The sequence below is a fragment of the Dermochelys coriacea genome, chromosome 27 (genome assembly GCF_009764565.3).
Source record: "Dermochelys coriacea isolate rDerCor1 chromosome 27, rDerCor1.pri.v4, whole genome shotgun sequence".
Classification (NCBI taxonomy): Eukaryota; Metazoa; Chordata; order Testudines; family Dermochelyidae; genus Dermochelys; species Dermochelys coriacea.
In genome coordinates this window covers 665,804-684,990 of record NC_050094.1, presented here as the reverse complement: position 1 = coordinate 684,990, position 19,187 = coordinate 665,804, and the positions used below count along the sequence as shown (strand labels likewise).

The 19,187-nt window shown below is 64.8% G+C and overlaps 1 protein-coding gene across 8 annotated transcripts; it reads right to left on the bottom strand.

Annotated features, from left to right (window-relative positions):
- Window positions 1-422: 422 nt before the first annotated feature.
- On the bottom strand, window positions 423-17,427 carry GRN (granulin precursor). Of its 8 annotated transcripts, XM_043503302.1 has the most exons (16): window positions 17,277-17,358; window positions 16,264-16,267; window positions 15,133-15,158; window positions 11,372-11,530; window positions 10,253-10,399; window positions 9,155-9,239; window positions 8,514-8,626; window positions 7,538-7,685; window positions 6,821-6,924; window positions 5,819-5,948; window positions 5,358-5,455; window positions 4,742-4,978; window positions 3,704-3,940; window positions 2,996-3,232; window positions 1,760-2,008; window positions 423-1,417 (listed from the first exon to the last, which is right to left on the bottom strand). In XM_043503302.1, the coding sequence occupies exons 4-16, from the start codon at window positions 11,513-11,515 to the stop codon at window positions 1,295-1,297; spliced, it is 2,052 nt and encodes a 683-aa protein (XP_043359237.1). In that variant the 5' UTR covers window positions 11,516-11,530; window positions 15,133-15,158; window positions 16,264-16,267; window positions 17,277-17,358; the 3' UTR covers window positions 423-1,294. The 8 variants fall into 8 exon arrangements, with proteins under 8 accessions (XP_043359237.1, XP_038241539.1, XP_043359236.1 ...); XM_038385611.1 differs by lacking the exons at window positions 15,133-15,158; window positions 16,264-16,267 and having other exon boundaries at window positions 17,277-17,427; XM_043503301.1 differs by lacking the exons at window positions 15,133-15,158; window positions 16,264-16,267; window positions 17,277-17,358 and adding an exon at window positions 13,481-13,584.
- Window positions 17,428-19,187: the final 1,760 nt, after the last annotated feature.

Below are 19,187 nucleotides of genomic sequence, written 5' to 3'. Positions count from 1 at the left end.
GCACACCAGCCAGCCCCACTCCGACCCCATTTACATTAAAGCAAATCTCGGCTCAGAGCAACACCTGGCAGCTGCCCAGGGGAGGCGGGCAGGCAGTTTTGTGCCATTCTCCTGCAAGGCAGAACCATGGAGCAGCTGCTTTGCACCCAATCACTGTCCAGTGCAGGCAGTGGGCCCAAGCCTCGGGCCCAGTTGGGCCATTACAGAACCCCCTGCTGGGCCAAGGCCCCCACACTGCAGCTGTGGCAACTGATGGGCCACAGCTGCATGCCAGGAGGGACAGCACTGGAGGCGCAGCTGTGTTACAGGGAAGAGAAGGGAGGACAAGGCTGGGGTGAACAGAGAGATGTGCACACCAGTGGCACAGTGCCCTTGGCTGGGGGAAGTTTTGCAGAGGGAAAGAGACAGGATTGACACCAGTATCGTCCTCCACACCCTTTATTGGTTCTCACTCTCTTCCAGGCACTTCAATCCTAATGGCACCAGGCACTGGGCCCCCGTTCCTGGCACAGGCCCCAGTCACAGGTGGGGCACTCTTAGAGGCAAGGGAGCTGATGACTAGAGGGCATGGTGCCAGTCTGACCCTGGGCGCTCAGGGCAGCTGTGAAGGGGGCAGGGGCTGAGCAGGCAGCAGAGGCTCCTGGAACAGGGGGGCTAGAAAAAGGGTGTGCCCATCGCTGGTGCCTAGCCCTGGGATAGGAGAGTACCAGGAGCCGGACTGCAGTGCCCACCTTCCAGCCCCGGCTTTCACAGCCAGCACAACAGGACACAGGAAGGGGCCCAAGTGCCAGGGAGAAAGGGGGGGAGATGCAGATGCCAAGGGGCACGTAGCAAGCAAAGCAGCCCAGCCCCCTTGCTCTTCAACCCAGCTTCCCAGGCTCTACTGCAGCCCCTAGCTCCCAGTGGTGGGGGAGGAGGGCCCAGCCTCGAGGGCCCCACAGAAGGAGAAGAGCCTTAACCTTCCAAGCTTCCAGCAGGAAAGCAGCAATGGGAGCGGAGCAGAGGATGAAGCTGCGTCCGCCCAGACTGCTGCGTCCAGGGTTAAACTCCCATGGCAGGGGGAGCTGGTGGGGGTGCTCTCCCATGTGCTTAGCCCCAGGGGGCTGGGTGGGACAGGTCCTGCAGAGCATGGGGCCTGTGTGTCCTGGGGCAGTCAGAGAAAAGGCCCCCGAGGCTGGAAGTCAAACAGAGAGACTGAGGGGCCAGAGCAATCCCCACTCCCCCCTCAGTGTGGGCACAGCCACCCCTCAGCGCTACGGCGGCCTGGGTGACCAGGGGTGCCCCCACATGTGCCTCACAGCAGCCAGGGAGCACCAGCGTCCCAGCGCGGGAGCCAGTGCCGCTTGCAGTCGAGGCTCGAGCTGGAGCATCGGTAGCCCCAGGGACAGCAGTGGCGGTGGTCGGGGCAGCAGGAGCCCTGCGGAGAGATGAGGCGTGTTACTGTCTGCTGGGGGCAGCCGGGCTGGAGCACAGGGGGTCCCCTGGAGAGGGAGAGCTGCCCTGTAGCTGGGGCAGCTCACAGCGTCCCCAACCTCCCCTGGTTCCCCTGCCAGGGGCCCGGCCCGCAGAACGACCTCTAGCCCTGGTTGCTGGGGTGCCGAGGCCACAGCAGGCAGACGGGTGGGGGCCAGCAGCTGGGAGGGGCTGAGGTCCAGGGGCTGAGCAGGCAGCCGGTGGGAGGGGCTGGGCAGATGTTGGAGGTGTGAAAGGCAGGGCTCTGTGCGGCCCCGGGGCAGCCAGCCCCCCACCCGTTGCTCACCCTCAAGTAGGGGCAGCAAGCCCAGGTGCCCGAGGCGGCTTTGCAGCAGGTCTGGTGGGCACTGCAGTAGTGTTGGGCATCGCAGGTCACCTTGTTGCTGGGCTCCGGGCTGGCAGGCCGCAGGGAGGCGACGAGGCTCAGGTCCCCGGGCAGCACCCGCCCAGCCTGCTGCTTCTCACAGCTCTGCGTGGCCAGGTTGCAGGTGTAGCCCCCTGGGCAGCAGTGCTGGTGATCCTCACAGCACACAGCCTGGGGAGAGAGGGGTCAGCCAGCACCAAGCAGAGACAGAGCAACCTGGCAGGGCTCACAGGGCGTCACCCAGGGGCAGAACCCAGGTGTCCTGGCTCCTGACCCCTCCCCCCCACTCTAACCCACCAGATCCCACCGCCCTCCGCACACGCAGACTAACCCAGAGGTTTTCCAACTTCTTTTTCTGGTGACCCAGTTGAAGAAAATTGTTGATGCTCGTGACCCACCGGAACTGGGGATGAGGGGTTTGGGAGGGACTTAGAGGGTTGGGGTGCAGGGGTGAGGGCTTTGGGGGGGCTCAGAGGCTTCCCACTTCTCCTGGCACTGTGCTGCGCCCCGGGAGCGGCCAGCAGCAGGTCCAGCTCCTAGGCAGAAGTACGCAATCAGCTCCATGCAGCTCTCGCCCACAGGCGCTGCCCTCCCCCAGCTCCCATTGGCTGTGTGCAGGTGGTGCTCGGGGGGGGGGGGGCAGCAGGCAGAGCCCCGTGGCCCCCCCGCCTAGGAGCCGGACCTGCTGCTGGCCGCTCCCGGGGCGCAGCGCGGTGTCAGAACAGGTAGGCACTAGCCTGCCTTAGCCGGGCAGCACCACCAACGGGACTGTTAACGGCCCGGCCAGCAGTGCTGACCAGAGCTGCCGCGACCCAGTGCCTGACATTCCGTGACCCACTTCTGGGTCACGACCCACAGTTTGAAAACCATGGCTCTAACCCACCAGACCCCACTCCCTTCCCAGAGCCAGGAAGAGAACCCAGGAGTCCTGGCTCATACCTCCTCTAAGCCCTAAAGACATCCTTCTTCAGGCCAAGGGGCGAGGTGGGGCACAGCGCAGCCACACGGCACAAACACGGCTGCGAGGAGCCGGGGCCGCACCTTGCCCCCCCGGTACCCCTTGGCACTGAGGAAGCCTGGCGTGGACACCCAGTGGCAGGGGTGGGCAATGCGCCTGCACGCCCAGGAGATGGACACAGCCCCCCGCTCTGCCCTCACATTCGGCAGATGGCAGCAGGCCCAGGGGCCCGTCTCGCTCTTGCAGCAGGTCTGCCCGTCCTCGCAGCTGACCGTCTGGTTGCACTTCACACCTCGGCTCTGGGCGGCACCAGGAACGTGTGATGGAGCCTTGGGTGCCCAGGGCACAGAGAGCAGGGCCTGCTGGCAGCTGCCCCCCGCTGGGTCACACGCGTGTCCCTTGGGGCAGCAATGGAGGTGGTCCTCGCAGCACACAGCCTGGGCGGGGGGAGGAGACAGCGCGTGTGACCACAACACGCATCCCCCCTTCCAACTCCTCCATTGGGCGCCCCCCATCCCCACCACTCCCTTCCTCTGCTGCACACCCCCCACAATGCCAACCTGTAGCCCCACCACTCCTTGCTCCGCTGGGGGCCCCCCAACCCGCAGTCCCACCACTTCCCTCCTCCGCTGTGCACCCCCCACAACACCAACCTGCAGCCCCATCCCTCCCCTCATCTGCTGAGGGAGACGGGGGTGGAAGCTCAAGGGCTGCAGCCCCAGACAGGGGGCCTATAACCTGAGCCCTACCGCCCCCCAGGCTTCGGCTCAGGCGCTGGGTCCCAGAAAGTCAAAGCCAGCCCTGGCAACCCCATTGAAACAGGTTCCCGACCCACAGTTCGAGAACCACTGCTCCAAGACCTAAGCTAAGGGTAGCGCTGCCAGAGACAACCTCCCTCTGCTCCGTACCTCTGGCAAGGGGCAGCAGCCCCAGGACCCCGTGTCCAGCCTGCAGCAGGTGTTGCCCTCAGGACAGCTGGTCTGCTCGTCGCACTGCACGTCTCGGCCAGTAGAGGGCGCTCGCACCCGCGCCGGGGTTTTCTCCAGCCAGGGGACAGGGGTGGCGGGGGGTTGGCAGCTGCCCCCCGCCGGGTCGCACGTGTATCCCTTGGGGCAGCAATGGACGTGGTCCTGGCAGCACACGGCCTGGGCGGGGGGAGGATACTACAGCATGTGTGACGACAACATGCACCCCCCACTTAATCCGCTGGACACCCCCAGCCCCAGCCCCACCACCGCCATCCACCGCTGGGCGACCCCCCCAGCCCCGACCCGCAGCCCCACCACCGCTGGGCGACCCCCCCCAGCCCCGACCCGCAGCCCCACCACCGCCATCCACCGCTGAGGCCCCCCCAGCCCCGACCCGCAGCCCCACCACTGCCATCCACCGGTGAGGCCCCCCACAGCCCCACCACCGCCATCCACCGCTGGGCGACCCCCCCCAGCCCCGACCCGCAGCCCCACCACCGCCATCCACCGCTGGGCGACCCCCCCCAGCCCCGACCCGCAGCCCCACCACCGCCATCCACCGCTGAGGCCCCCCCAGCCCCGACCCGCAGCCCCACCACCGCCATCCACCGGTGAGGCCCCCCACAGCCCCGACCCGCAGCCCCACCACCGCCATCCACCGGTGAGGCCCCCCACAGCCCCACCACCGCCATCCACCGCTGGGGGCCCCCGCCCAGCCCCGACCTGCAGCCCCACCACCGCCATCCACCGCTGGGCGACCCCCCCAGCCCCGACCCGCAGCCCCACCACCGCCATCCACCGCTGGGCGACCCCCCCCAGCCCCGACCCGCAGCCTCACCACCGCTGGGTGCCCCCCCAGCCCCACCACTGCCATCCACCGCTGGGGGCTCCCGCAACCCCAATCCACAGCCCCACCCTTCTCCTCCGCTGGGCACCCCTCAGCGCCGACCGTGTCCTGTAGCCTGCGCTCCTACCCACCTCCTCCAGGGGGCAGCAGCCCCAGGACCCCGTGTCCAGCCTGCAGCAGGTGTTGCCCTCAGGACAGCTGGTCTGCTCGTCGCACTGCACGTCTCGGCCAGTAGAGGGCGCTCGCACCCGCGCCGGGGTTTTCTCCAGCCAGGGGACAGGGGTGGCGGGGGGGTGGCAGCTGCCCCCCGCCGGGTCGCACGTGTATCCCTTGGGGCAGCAATGGACGTGGTCCTGGCAGCACACGGCCTGGGCCAGGGGAGGAGCTTATTATCGTATAGGCGAGACAGTGATTCTGGGCCCCAGCCCGCACTGGCAAGGGGAGGGGCTGCAGGAGGGAGGGGTGGCCAGCTAGCATCGGGGGGCGGGGGCATATAGCTAAGAAGGGGCAGCTGGCCAGCACGTGGGGGGGGGGAGCAGGGCTGCAGGAGGGGGTGAAGGGTAGGCTGGCCAATATCTGGGGAGGGGGCAGGGCTGGGTACTATGAGCAGGAGGGGTTGCTGGCCAGCACCTGGGGTGGGGGGCTCCAGGCAGGGTCTGTCCCTCCCTGTTGTGGGGCAGCAGAAACCTCCAAGTCCTAGACTAAGGCCAGCACTGCGCGGGAGATGCCTCCCCCCACTCCCCATACCTCCGGGAAGGGGCAGCAGCCCCAGGCCCCCGTGACGAGCCTGCAGCAGGTGCTGCTGTCAGGACAGCTGGTCTGCTCATCGCACCGCACATCTCGAGCTGGGGAGCAAGACCTGGTGGTCAGAGCTGGGCCTTCTTCTGGGCTGTGGCAGTATGGGGCCCAGTGAGACTTGTGGCCCCAGGGCAGCCTTGGGAAGCACCTGCCCCACTGGGAGCGGGTGGAGGCCCCGGGGGAAGGAATCCCTGGAGACATCTGCAGAGCAGGCTGCAGGGACCCACTCTGGAGGCAGCATCCAGCTTGCCCTCTCCACCCCCACCGGGCTGTGCCACTCCAGTGCCCACTGCAGAGGGAAGGATCCCCTGGTCCCCAGGCACCTGGCACTGCTGCCCCAAGGGGGTGGCAAGGTCCCAGAACCCATGTGGCATTATCAGAGCATCCCCTCCCCATCCCCTGCCTCCTACCTGTCTTGGAGGCATCCTGGAGCCGGGTGAGAGGCTGCGTCTGGCCCAGCGTCAAGGCACATTTTGAGTGGCGCAAGTCGCAGGTGGTGCCCTGGGGGCAGCAGTGCAGGTGATCGCTGCAGCACACGGCCTAGAGTGCCGGGGAAGAACCCATGCTCGGTTAGACCCACGGTATGGCCAGGGCTCCGGGGCAGGCAAATCCGGCTCCAGGGCAGCCAACCACTGGTGCGGTGGGGGATGTCCCCCAGGGGCTCAGCGCCAGGGTAGCCACCAGCCCCTCCCTCAGACGGGAGCTTGGCTGACAGAGCCCCCCAGGCCCCAGCCATTTCTACAGCATCTTCCCTGGGCACACCCAGCGCCCAGCCCCCAGCAGTGCTGCAATGCAGCCACTTCTGGGGGGACCAGCTAGGGGATGTAGCCCAACAACGAACTTCTGAGAGGGGCCCTTGGGAGCTGTGACATGCCCAGAACAGGCCTGAGGGAACCTGCCTGCCTAGCATGGCATGAACCTGGCACCTGAGGCTCAGCACTGGGCATCAGTCTGGGCAGATACCAGAGGAGGCAGCTCTGTGGGCAGATCGCTGGTGCCAGTCCCGAGGCAGGAGACAAGCAGCAGCACAGCCTGGCCGGCCGCACGCTAAGAGACATGACGCAGACTGCCAGATGCCCTGTTCTGTGCAGCGCGATGCCCACCCAGCCCACAGCCCTCCCCCAGGCCTGGTTCTCTCCTCTTCACAGGCCTGGCGCATTACCCCCCCAGGCAGCGTTGTAACGGGGCCGGGTTTAACCTGCCCAGGGGCGCAGGATGCCAGACTGGGCTCTGCAGCACTTCTGTGCCATGGGACAGGCGTCAATCGGGCACAGACATCCCAAGTCATGGGAGGCTCCTGGCTGCCCTAGGACACCAGGAGGAGGGGCAGAGGGAACAGGCAGCTCACAGAATACCCTGGGAGGGGTAACTCGTAACCCACGTCCTGCCCTGCCCGCCCCATCCTCACTCACATTCTGCAGCGGGCAGCAGCCGTACTGTCTGGTGGGCAGCTGGCAGCAGGTGGTGCTGTCCGGACACGCTGACTGGTCAGGGCAGGTGATCATGCCAAACGAGGCTGCGGAGGGCAGGGGAAGCACGGTCAGGGGGGCACAGACCAACCAGGCCCCCCCCCAGGGCCCTGATGGCACCTGCCACCCCACAGGCCTCTGCACCAGCTGCAGGTAGGGCCCTAGGAGCAGACTTGGGGGCACCTCCTACCATGGGGGCTGTGCCCTCAACCCAGCTCTGGGGTAGCCGGTGATCCCTGTATCCAACTCCTCTTCACAGAGCAGCTGAGGGGGTGTCTTACTGAATGTACAAATCCACCACTGCAATGCAGCCACCTCTGGGGGCAGCATGGCTGCTGTCTAACAGTGCACAGGAAGGGAAGCAGACCCTGGGTGTACGACACACCGCCACCTCCCACCCAGGATCCCAGGGCCATCTCTGCTGCCCGAGCAGCCCTGTAACGAGTGTCTTCCGTGACGATGCAGGGCAGGGGGAAGCCCCTATAGCACAGGGCCCCCTAGACAAGGGGCTAGCTCACTCCTCCAGCCAGGGTGTGGGCCCAACGCAGAGGACAACACATGGCACGGGGAGCCCAGCCCCTCCAGCCTGCGCCCCGGGACCCCCACACGTGGGGCCGAGCAGCACATGGGACCGCTCCCCACCCCCTGGCCATGCCGTACCTGGCACTCCCTGCCACGGCGCTCGCTTCCGGGCCGGCACCTTGCTGCCCATGGGCTGCTCCCCGGTGGCTGAGAGGCAGCGGGCATGTTCCAGGTCACAGGTGGTGGCATGGGGGCAGCAGTGCACCTTGTCCGTGCAGCAGGCGGCCTGCCAGAGACACGGGACATGGCAGAGCAGAGAGGGAGCCAGCAACCCCGCCAGCTCCCTCCCTCGCCTGCCCCCAGGCCAGCTCCGCCTGGCCCCCCACCTCAACCACACGGCACCCAGGTCGACCCCCAGCTCCTCACCCTGGGCTTGGCCCCAGAACCAACCCTGACCCATGGCCCCCTGTATACCAGCCCTGCCCCCCTGCCAACACACAGCCCCCCGTATACCAGCCCTGCCCCCCCACCAGCTCACAGCCCCCTGTATCCCACCACTGCCAACCCAAGCCCCCTGTATCCCAGCCCCCCTGCTGACCCACAGCCCCCCGTATACCAGCCCTGCCCCCCACACCAGCCCATAGCCCCCTGTATCCCAGCTCTGCCACCTGCATCCCAGCCCCACCCCTGCCTCCACAGCTGACCCATGGACCCCTCTATTCCAGTCCCACCCCCTGCCAACTCAGGCCCCCTGTATCCCACCCCTGCCCCGCTGCCAACCCAGAGCCCCCAGTATTCCAGCCCCACCCCTGCCCCCCTGGTGTCCCAGCCCCACCCTGCTCCCCCAGCTGACCCACAGCCCCCTTTATCCCACCCCTGCTGCCCCACGTCCCCCTGAGCCCTGTGTATCCTGGCCTCACCCCTGTCCCCCCAGTCAATCTACAGACCCTCATATCCCAGCTCTGCCACCCACCCACGGCCCCCTGTATCCCAGCTTTGCCCCCCAGCCGACCCACAGCCCCCTGCATCCCAGCCCTTCTCTTCAACGTTCCCTATATCCCAGCCCTGAGCTCCCTGCACACACCCCCAGAGCCCTCTTCCTGCCACCCGGTACCTGTGGCATGGGGCAGCACCCCCAGGAGCCAGTGGGCATCATGCAGCAAGTGGACTCATTGGGACACTCTGATTCGCCGTCAGGGCACTGGACGGCATCAGCGGCCGGGAGACCTGCCAAGAGCATGACCAGTGCCAGGCACTCAGCAGGGAGGAGCCAGGCAGCCCTGCCCTCAGCCACTCGCCCGCAGGCAGAGGCCACCTGGCAGGCACCACCTGGGCAAGCAAGCAGCTCCACCAGCCCACCAGAAGGTGCCAGCTGGAGTCTCTTGCTCCAGGGCCCTCCCCAGGGGAGTCCAAGACCCACTAGGGCCCGGGGAGGGGAATCCACCAGCCCCTGCCCCAGTGCGATGGGAACCCCCCTGCTACAGACCCTGCCCCCCACAATCCAATAGCTGGAGAACTAGAAGCCAAACCCTCCCGCACCAGTGCAGCCAGGCATGTGGCGTGGCCGCTAGAGGGCGTCATGAGCCGCTGGGCACTGGGCAAAGCTCTTGGCATTGGGCAGAGCCCAGTCGGCACCAGACCCGGGGCCAGAGGCAGAAAGTGCCAACAGGGTCCCCTTGTGTCATGCAGCATCCACGCTCGGATGCTGGGGCCCCGGACACCCGGAGGTCACGCCAGTCTCCCCCGACCCCATACCTGGGAACACAAAGCAGGATTTGCCGTCGGCACTGCAGTGGGACCCCCGGGGGCAGCAGTGATGTCTGTCGGCGCAGGCGACAGCCTGAGGAGAGACAGAGGAGATGGATCTGGGCAGCACAGAGGGGAGGAGCTGCTGCAGCATATCCCAGCACCCTGAACCCCGGGACAGGCGACAAGGGCTGGGAGCAGCCACATGGGCCGCAGGAATGCACCCAAGGCAGATGGATACCAGCACCAAGCAGCTCTGGCCCCTTGACCTCAACATTTCCTTCCCCCCCCCCACACACACAGATGGGGAAACTGAGGCACAGTAAAGGGACAGGACTCAGTGGAAGAGGATGGAGATCAGAACCCAGGAATCCTGAGACCCCCAGTTCTAAGCACTGGAGAATGCTGCTTCCCCCAGGCCAGAACAAACACTGCCCCCCTGGGCTATGGGACAGGGGGCAGCAAAGGAAAACACCCAGCCCGTGGCCAAGCAGGAGTTTTCAGGACCAGGGGAGAGCCAGAGCTGTGCCCTACAATTCACTCTGCAGCCAGTAACTCCCAGCACTGTACCGCTCCCTCGCCCTCTACTCCCACATAGGCACCATGGGCCAGCCAGCCCCATGTCCTGTCTTCAGCAGGGGCCAGCTCCAGGGGAACCAAGAAGCCCCACAGTAGCAGATGTAGTATAATCTGCTCCCTGTCCCCACCCAGCCTGGAAGGCCTCATCCTAATCAGAATCAGGCTGAAGCCCCGAAGGAGGAGGTCTGAGCTCCCGTCCGTGCTAGCAGCAACGGTGACAACTCAGGATGTCCCATGGACCCACAGGAGCAGCCAATCCCTTCTTGTCTCCCTGCAGCAGGGAGTTCCACAGTGTGACTATGCCCTGGGTGGAAGGTATTTCCACTGACCCCCAGGGGAGACCCCTCTCCCCACACCCTGCCTACAGGCAGGGCCTGAACCAGTCTGGCAGCTGACCAGGAAGCTCTCTGGGGAGAATGGGCCAGCCTGGCAACCCCCCATGGGACTGTGGGTACGGCCGCTCAGGTCCCAAGAACAAGCTGGACAGCAAACCCACGGAGGCCCCCACCCCCTGGGCAAGGTGCTTACCTCCGACAATGGGCAGCAGCTGAAGGAGCCAGCTGACGTGCGCAGGCAGCTGTATTCCATGGGGCACCGGGTACCATCGGGGCACACAGTCCCGGCAGGCTTGGCCACGCTGCTGGCCTGGGTCATAGGCATGGAGTGCGGGGAGCCCTGGTGGAGGAGGCAGAGGGTGAGGGGAATGCAGTGCAGGGAGCCTGGAGCACAACGGCCCCCCAAAACCACCCGCTGGCTCCTAGTCAGAGCAGGGGGGTTGAGTCGTGGCTTGGGAGCAGCCAGACTAAACTGCCTTGGGCAGACCCTCAAACACCCCCAGATCCCACCCCAGGGGTGCCGGGCTTTCAGTGCAGGAGATGTACAGCAAGCGCTCACAGCCTGGGCTGGGAAGGGCACCCGGCACAGACACGTCTGCTTTCCATGTTGGGCACCAGTGCCGCCAGAAGGTGCTGGCGGGCAGGTCCCTTCCCCTTGGCTGGCCTGGTTGGGGGCCCAGCTCTGCCCGGGGCACCTGCAACAAGGCAGGAGACCCCTGAGCTTCGGCAGTTTCTACCCATTATTGGCTGGGGGGTTTTGCCCTGGTGTATAGACCAGGGTCTGCCTCCCAGCACAGAGAGCTCAGGGCAGGGGGTCCTTTTCACTCCCAGAAAGTGGGTCCCGGCTGCTCCAGGGGGCACAAAGGGACTGGATCGCCCCCATGGGGGAAGGGCCTCAGCACCTGGTGGAGGAGTGTTAATCCCAGCCTCCTGGCAGGAAGGGGCAAGATGAGGCAAGCAGGGCAGTAAATCACAGCCAGGCTCTGCAACAAGGCTTCCGCTGGGGATCTGGGTTACGACAACGCTCCCCCCGCCCCACCCCGGGCTCTTCCTCCCATCCCCAGGAGCGACTCCCTCCACACCCCCAGCCATGAAAGCAGCTCAGGCCCTTCAGCGTCGTGCCAGCTGGGGCACTTGGGTACTGGCCAGAGACCCAGCGAGCTCACTCCACGCAGGCCAGAGCAGCTGGCTCTGCACAGAAGAGGGGGACGCATCACCAGTGGCACAGGGAGGGTGAACTCTGGGCAGAGAGACCTTCACCGCCCATAGTGACCTCTCCAGCCCTCGCCAGGGACGTGACACAGACACTTACCAGAGATGGGGGGCAGCAGGCATAGCCATCCCCTCCGGGATCCTGGCAGCAGACATCAAGCCCCTGGCACAGCTGCCCATCGGGGCACCGCAGGGAGGCCGCTGCTCCAGACAGCGCCAGCCACAATGGCACGAGTGACCACATCCTTGGGGAGAGACCCTGTGAGGGACCAGCCAACAGCTGCTCAGACGCCTCTCTCCACCACGTTTTCTGGGGCACCTGGCTTTAATCCTGAGCCGCCAGCTGGCTGTGGGACTAGGCAGGACCCCAGACGCTGTCAGGGGGAGGGAAGCAGGACTCCTGGGTTCTGTCCCTGGCTCTGCTCCCGACATGCAACCGGGGACAAGCAGAGTCATTCCCCTGCCTCTGTGCCTCAGTTTCCCCATCTGTAAAATGGGGGTACTTACCTTTTCCCCCACCCCTGAACCAGGAGACCCCACTGCACAAAAGCAGCCTCAACACCAACCCCACCCCTCTGGCTAATGCAGCAGGCCACATCCCCAGCCTAGGCCCCCTGCCCCCTCTGAGAGCTGTTCTCTGGAACCAGCCTGTTTCTAGGTGAGGGCCCTGGCTGTAGCAGTGACCCCACGGCTGCGCCTGGCTGGACCAGCAGATCCCAGTGCTGGGGGTGGGGGCTGTGGTTCAGGTGCAGCGTCACACCAGCAGTCCCTCCCACCCCCCTCCGGCTGGGACCCACCAGCACTGCAGCTGCCCCTCTTTTGACGCTGCCTCGTGCCCATCCCACAGTGCCCAACCGTGCCCAGGGAAAGCCCCCGCAGGCTGCACGGGTGCCTTATGCGGCTCAGAGCCGCTAGCGTGATGCAGGGTTCAGCTGGAGGGCTAGGCTCTGACACGCAGCCTCCGCCCCCTCGTTGCTGGGAACCAGATCTGGGAGGGGATCAGTGACCAAACCAGCCCCATGGCGCAAAGTCCAGGCTAATAAGAGCTTCCACCCAGATCTTCAACCTGGCCCCCTCCCCCAGCACTGCAGCTCCAGTGGGGATCTGGCTGCAGGCCAGCAGAAATACGGATGCAGCAGAGAGGCGGAAACGGAAACACAAGCCATGTATCAGGGCACAGCAGCTTGGGAAGCAGCCGGGCCTGGCAGAGACGTGTCTGGCCCTCCCCCCTTCGGCTGCCCGGGCTTCACAGCCCCTTTGAGCTACAGCAGTGCGGGCCAGTGGTTAGAACACAGAGCCAGGACTCTGGAGTCCTAGTCCAGCCCTGCTGTGAGCTGGCAAGGCCCGTGACCCCAGCCAGGGGGAGGCCGGGCAGCTCATTCCTTCTGCTCTGGGACGTTCGGGCTGGAAGGGGTTACCCACGCTCCCTGCCTGCTGCAGGTGACTCTGGAGTCGACCTGGGTGAACTGGGCCCACTGCCACTCAGCCATGGGTCCCAGGCCAGCCAGGCATGCAGGGTTTGTATTGAGGCCAGGGTGGTGCTGAGAGGACATGAGGGCGGGCAGCGTGCCGGGGGAGTTCCTGTAGCACCGCTGCAGCCCGGGGAAGCGCTCACACCCACACGCCTGCCAGCAGGGAGAGGCAGCTGCACTTTGCTCGATGCAGGTGTCTCCCAGACAGAACTCAATGGCGGGGGGGGGCACAGCTTGGCAGGTAGCGCCAAGTGCCCACTGGGTCAGGTGAGGAACAACTCTACCTACCTAAATTCAAGATACAAGCCCTGAATAGTGGGGCAGGCGTTGCTCAGCTCCTTGGGAAGATCCCACCCTGCCTGGAAAGCCCCTCAGAAACGGGGTGTGTGTGTGTGCGGGATAGCGCTGAGCAGGTCTGGGCTGGAGCCACGACTCGACTCCCTGATCTTCCCCCGCTCCCCAGTGCTCTTGATCCTGGAACCAGAGCCCCAGCATTGGCTGGGCCTGGCCTGATGATGGTCCCACAGCTCCTGCGCTGCCCAGCGCACGCGCCCCCCCCCCCCCCCCCGCCAGCCCACCAGAGCCAAGGGAGTTTCACTCCATGCAGCCAGGGAATCCTTGTCCCATCCTGCTCCCAGCCGTCCCACCCACCAGCAAAGCACAGGGCCCCACAGGCCCTCCTCTGCCCCCGCAGAGCAACCCCTGGCACTGGGCCTATGGGATCAGGGTTTGCTTGCCTCTATCGGGGGCGGGAGGAGGCGTCTCACCCGGCCCCTGCCCGTGGGCATGGAGATGTGTGCTCTCCCTCCACCTGGCTCCAGCAGCTGCATGCGCCTCGAGCAGTGTTCGCCTCATGCACTGTAACTACAAGACACAACCCTCAGCTGTGGCTCCTCGATAGCACACAGCCCTCACTTCATGCTGCAGCCCAAGGGGCATGGCTCAGCCTGCTGGGGGCGCTACAGGGAGGGGAGGGGAGCGCCCTCCTCCCCCCAGGAGAGCAACCCCTGGCACTGGGCCTCTCACCCCACAAGTCCCCCTCTGCTCCCACCGGCTGCTTCTGGACCGCTGCACCCTCAGCCCCCAACTCAGCCTGGAGAACCTGTGCCCAGCACCAGGGCTGCTCCATGCCAACAACCACCTGCACAGGCAGGGAGGGCTCTGCGCCAGGTACCAGAGTAGCTGGGAGTCAGATGTCTGCTGGCGAGAGCAGGCCCCCACGTGCTCTCGCTCCCCCCCCCGCCCACATGCTTTCTCCTGCCTGCCAACCAGGCCTGGGAGTCTGGTTCTGGTTCCCCCCTGCCTCTAGCCCAGCACTTTTGTCAGAAGGCTGGAGAGGCAGGTCACAGCCAGACAGGGGTGATAAGCACTTGTGGGAGAGCAGCCACCACGGGGACAGCCTCCCGGCCCGGGTGCAAGCCTCTGGGTGACAGTGTGGTTAACCACCCCCCCGCCACCCAGCTCATCAGCGATGTTATCGTGAAGACTGAGAGTGCGAGTCCTGGCAGCTCAGCAGCCTTTCACGGCAGTTCTCATCCCCCGCCCCCCGAGATAGGCTGCACTGAGGAACTGCAGCGCCCAGCCACAGGAGGGGAGCCCCATTTTACACATGGGGAAACTGAAGCACAGAAATGGGCTATGATTACACTAAGTTCAGGCAGCCAGTCAGTGGCAGAGCTGGGAACCAAACTAGCTCCCAGTGACTTCTGAGCCCCCGAGGGCTTGATAAGGGGCAGCAAAGTGGGTCTGGCTCTGGGCAGAGTTCATAACCCCACGGTGGGAACAGGGTGTGCGCTGAACCTCAGCTCCTTGCAATCCTTGGGACTCTCCCTGGAGCACAGCTCCCATGGCTCTAGCTGGAAGGAAGCCATCCCTGCACCAAGTTGTGGGCCAGGACCCGTCTCCCATTGCCAGCTCACCACTGACCTACTGGGTGACCGGGGACAAGTTCCCTCCCCAGGTCTCAGTCTCCCCATCTGCCAGGGGATAATGCTTCCCCAGGGTAGGGCTCAATCGCCACCTGTGGAGGGCTACGCACCTCTCAGCACAAGCATGTGCAGAAGTGCCTTCCCGGGAGCACATGACGCACAGACACAAGCAAAAGACCTTCCCGTCTCCCCCACTGTTTCCCACCCCTAGATTCACGTGCATTCTGGGCCCGCCACCATGTGCCCTCCTAGATTGTGCAAAGGAGCCTCAGGTGTGTCCCATAGCACTCCCTAACCCCAGCTGCCCCTTGCCCTCAGAGAGACCTGTAACAGCATTTGCAGTGAAAGCAGCACATGGTGTTTATCGCTCATGTAGAGTGCCAGGCGAGCATGCAATAAAGATCCGATCAAGCGCACTGGAGCTGGGGGTTGTCTACACCAGTTCCTCTTACTTCAATCACATTGCTGAGTTTGCACCTGGTTTCTACTGACTGTGAAGGAAACAAAACCCCATGACAGAGGAGGGGAAGCCGGATGGGGAAGCAAAACTAGATGGATGCAGAGTGTGGTGCAAACAGCCGGGTCTCTCAACACCCCCCACCCTTTCAGGGCCCACTGCACTGGAAAAGCTACCATGTAGAGGAGCTGATTGGGGCACAGACACACCCTGATATGATTAACACTATTTTACCTGGTACTGCAGACAGGACCTATCTGTCCCACTGAACGCCAGGCTGCAGCCCGGTTTGGGGAGATGGTTGACACATGATCAGCTCCCATCCACTTTACGAACATAGGGATGCATTTGAGCTGGGTCAGGGGCTGGGGAAGATGACCATATTGTAGTGGAGTCTCCCCAACACTGCTCTTCCTGTAGTGTAGATGGGAGCTAAGGCAGGGATGCAAACAGCTATTGCACTAGGGCAGAGGAGGAGAGTCCCACCCCCACCCCACAGGGCCAAGGCACAGTATCTAAACCGCAGCAGTCCTGGGAAACCTGCCCCAGGCAAAGAATTTGACACATCTGTAGAGTCACCTGGACCAGACGACTGGGCACCAGACAGACGCTAGCTGGCTGGGCTTTGCTCTCAGAGGGCTTGAGATGCATGCAGGGCCATTTCCCAGAAGGGCAATGCCAAAGCAGAGGTGTCCCCATGTCAGGGACAAGAAGACGAAACAGCAGCGCCAGCCCACGGGCGCTCAGTCCAGAAAATGCTGGTCACACAGCTTGGCCTTACAGCAACCTGCCTGGGCCATTCCAGCTCCAGTCCAAGGCAGCTCATCCACACGCCAGGGGCATGACGGGCCCAATGAGTCAGGGCACAGCCGTGAAGCAGGGAAGGGACTTGGGGAGTCTTCACTGCCCAGTGGGTGTGGCGGTACCAGGAGAGAGCTGCCTGCACTAGCCTAAACTCCTGATGGAGACACGGCTCTGGATTTTACTGGGACCTAGTGAGGGGAAGCCTGGGTGTGGGAGGAGACAGCACCAACCTCCCCTAGACATGGCAGGGTGAAAAGCCCTAGATTCCTAGTGTAATGGCTAATGCGCTCATTTGCCTGTGGTACACCCAATCTCCTTTGGCCATGGAGACCCAGCTGGGTCATGGGCCCTCACGGAGGGGGCCAGCCCCAAACCATCCCACATACTAACACCTTGGTCAAACCCGCCTCAAGATAAGCGAGGCAGAGGGTGCCGGGGAGAGGCCAGTTTTGGCAGAGCATGCCCACAAGGGGAGCACCCATCTTATGTCATCTCCAGCAGCCAGCACCTGCCCAGGAGACGAGATGCCAGGCAGGTGCGCCGGGATCCAGGCAGCATCGCTGGGCTAGTCACATGAGTCTGTCTCTTTGCTCACTCACTCACTCGCACATCACACTGGGATATGAATCATGCCCTCGGTAGCCAGAAGACAGGCCGCCAGCCTGTGTAGCACCACCCAGTAAGCCACACAACCTTGTGAAGAGCAGCACCCACCACTACTTCAGAAGAGGAAACTAGCAAGGCTGGCCTGGCCTGCCAAGGTGACAGGGCAGCTCAGGTCCCGAGCCAGGAACAAAACTCAGGTCCCCTGGCTCAGAACCCTTCCACCTCACACGCTAGCCAAAGCGGAAGCGATGCAAAGTACTGGCTTAGCTGGGCGCCCGGCTGTGGGCAGCGGGGCGACGCCACCCCAGGAGCTATTCCAGCCAGGCTAGTGCCCCCAGCACAGCAGGTCACGCTCGGCGCTGGTGCAAGCGGCACCGACCTCCACAACTCCAGCCCCGGGCCCCGGTCTTGACTCCCCAGCGCAGGGCCCACGTGCCAACCAGCCCATTGCACCAGGGACACGACACGACACGACCCGAGACACGACAGCAGCCCCTACCCGCAGCGGGGAGCCTCCAGGGAGGCTGCAGATGTGGGCGGAAAGGGGGCTCCCTGCCGGGACAATAAGGGGCCCGATCCCGGCCGGGCCAGGGCGGGCAGACACTTGCCCTGCCCGCGGACACCCGCCAGCCGGACTCCCGGGCTCCCACCCGGGGGCCCCACGCGCCAGCCCCCCAGGAAAAGCCAGGCTGAAAGGCGGCCAGGAGGGCACCGGCACCCGCACCCCCGGCCCCGCACCTGAGGCTGCGCCGCGCGAACCGGCCCCGGCAGCTCCCGACCGGCTGCAGCTCACGAGCGCCGCGAGCCACTCTCCAGCCGCCAGCCCCGCCCGCTCCTCCTGATTGGTCACGGGGCGCGGCCTGCCTCGCTCCTATTGGTCGCTGCCCTCAAAAGCGACGGAGCGTGCCGATGGAAGCGCCCCTCGCCCCGCGGGAATCCCCGGGAGGTCATGTGACGAGCCGGTCACATGACCCAGCGGGTCCGCGCACGTGGTTGTCCCAGCGGCCTGGTCTGTGCCCCCCCGCGACGAGCCCGGTGCCGCAGACACAAGCCCCGGCCCCGGCGCGCCCCCGGGAGAGCGTAGCCGGCCCCTGGTGCCGCTGACCTGGGAGTTTATCACGAGGGCCGCTGTTCTCAGAGCCGAACCCTCCTGTTTTTCCCGCGAGCGGGAGCCCGGCGGCCCGTCCCTGCTGACAAGGCTCATCCGGCTCCCTCGGGGCGGGCGCTGAGCATCAGTCGCCGATTTTGCAAACAGCTTAAGATGCTGCATAGGGTTACCGCAGGCCGAGCTGGGAAGAGGGCCCAGGTCGCCAAGCCAAACAGAGCAGGTGCCCTGCTCCCCATAACCTGCCAGTGCTGGTGGGGTGCCCCCATAACTGCCCAGTGCTGGTGCGGTGCCCCCATAACCTGCCAGTGCTGGTGGGGTGCCCCCATAACTGCCCAGTGCTGGTGCCCTGCTCCCCATAACTGCCCAGTGCTGGGACGGTGCCCCCATAACCTGCCAGTGCTGGTGCCCTGCTCCCCATAACTGCCCAGTGCTGGTGCGGTGCCCCCATAACTGCCCAGTGCTGGTGCCCTGCTCCCCATAACTGCCCAGTGCTGGTGCGGTGCCCCCATAACCTGCCAGTGCTGGTGCCCTGCTCCCCATAACTGCCCAGTGCTGGTGCGGTGCCCCCATAACTGCCCAGTGCTGGTGCCCTGCTCCCCATAACTGCCCAGTGCTGGTGCGGTGCCCCCATAACCTGCCAGTGCTGGTGGGGTGCCCCATAACTGCCCAGTGCTGGGACGGTGCCCCCATAACTGCCCAGTGCTGGGACGGTGCCCCCATAACCTGCCAGTGCTGGTGCCCTGCTCCCCATAACTGCCCAATGCTGGTGCCCTGCTCCCCATAACTGCCCAGTGCTGGTGCGGTGCCCCCATAACCTGCCAGTGCTGGTGCCCTGCTCCCCATAACTGCCCAGTGCTGGTGCGGTGCCCCCATAACCCGCCAGTGCTGGTGCGGTGCCCCCATAACTGCCCAGTGCTGGTGCCCTGCTCCCCATAACTGCCCAGTGCTGGTGCGGTGCCCCCATAACCTGCCAGTGCTGGTGCGGTGCCCCCATAACCTGCCAGTTGACTGATTTTTATGGGCTTTTTTCCAAAGAGCTGATCGTGGTGGGTGCTGAACCTTTAGTGATCTTGCCTTGGGACTGGCCCCCTCCCGCCCCTTGGTCTTGGCACTTTCCCCTGCTCAGCTTTTTTCTGCATGCGCTTGAACTGAAAGAATGTTCCGCTTCCAACCCCCTCCCCCCCCGACCCACCCGCCACAGAAACCTGTGGGTGCTGGCAATCTCTGAGAAAGCAGAAGTGCGGGAGGCCGCAGGAGTGGCTGGGCTGGGGATCTCACGGCTCCTTGCTGCTGGGGCACAAACTGAAAGGCCAGGGAGAATCAGAGCTCACCAGAGCCCTGCTCTGCAGCCTCAGACAAACCTTCCTGCAGCGTGGTCCTGGCTGGAGCTGGTGTGAAGTGGGAGAGGAGCAGGCGCTCCCCTCTGGCAGGGTATGGAAGAGGGCACTGCCCACCTAGAGGGACTTCAAAGGGCGGAATCTTTTGTTCCATGTCCTGATTTTCCAGTGAGGGTTCTTTGTGTAACCAGCATGGTATGGGAC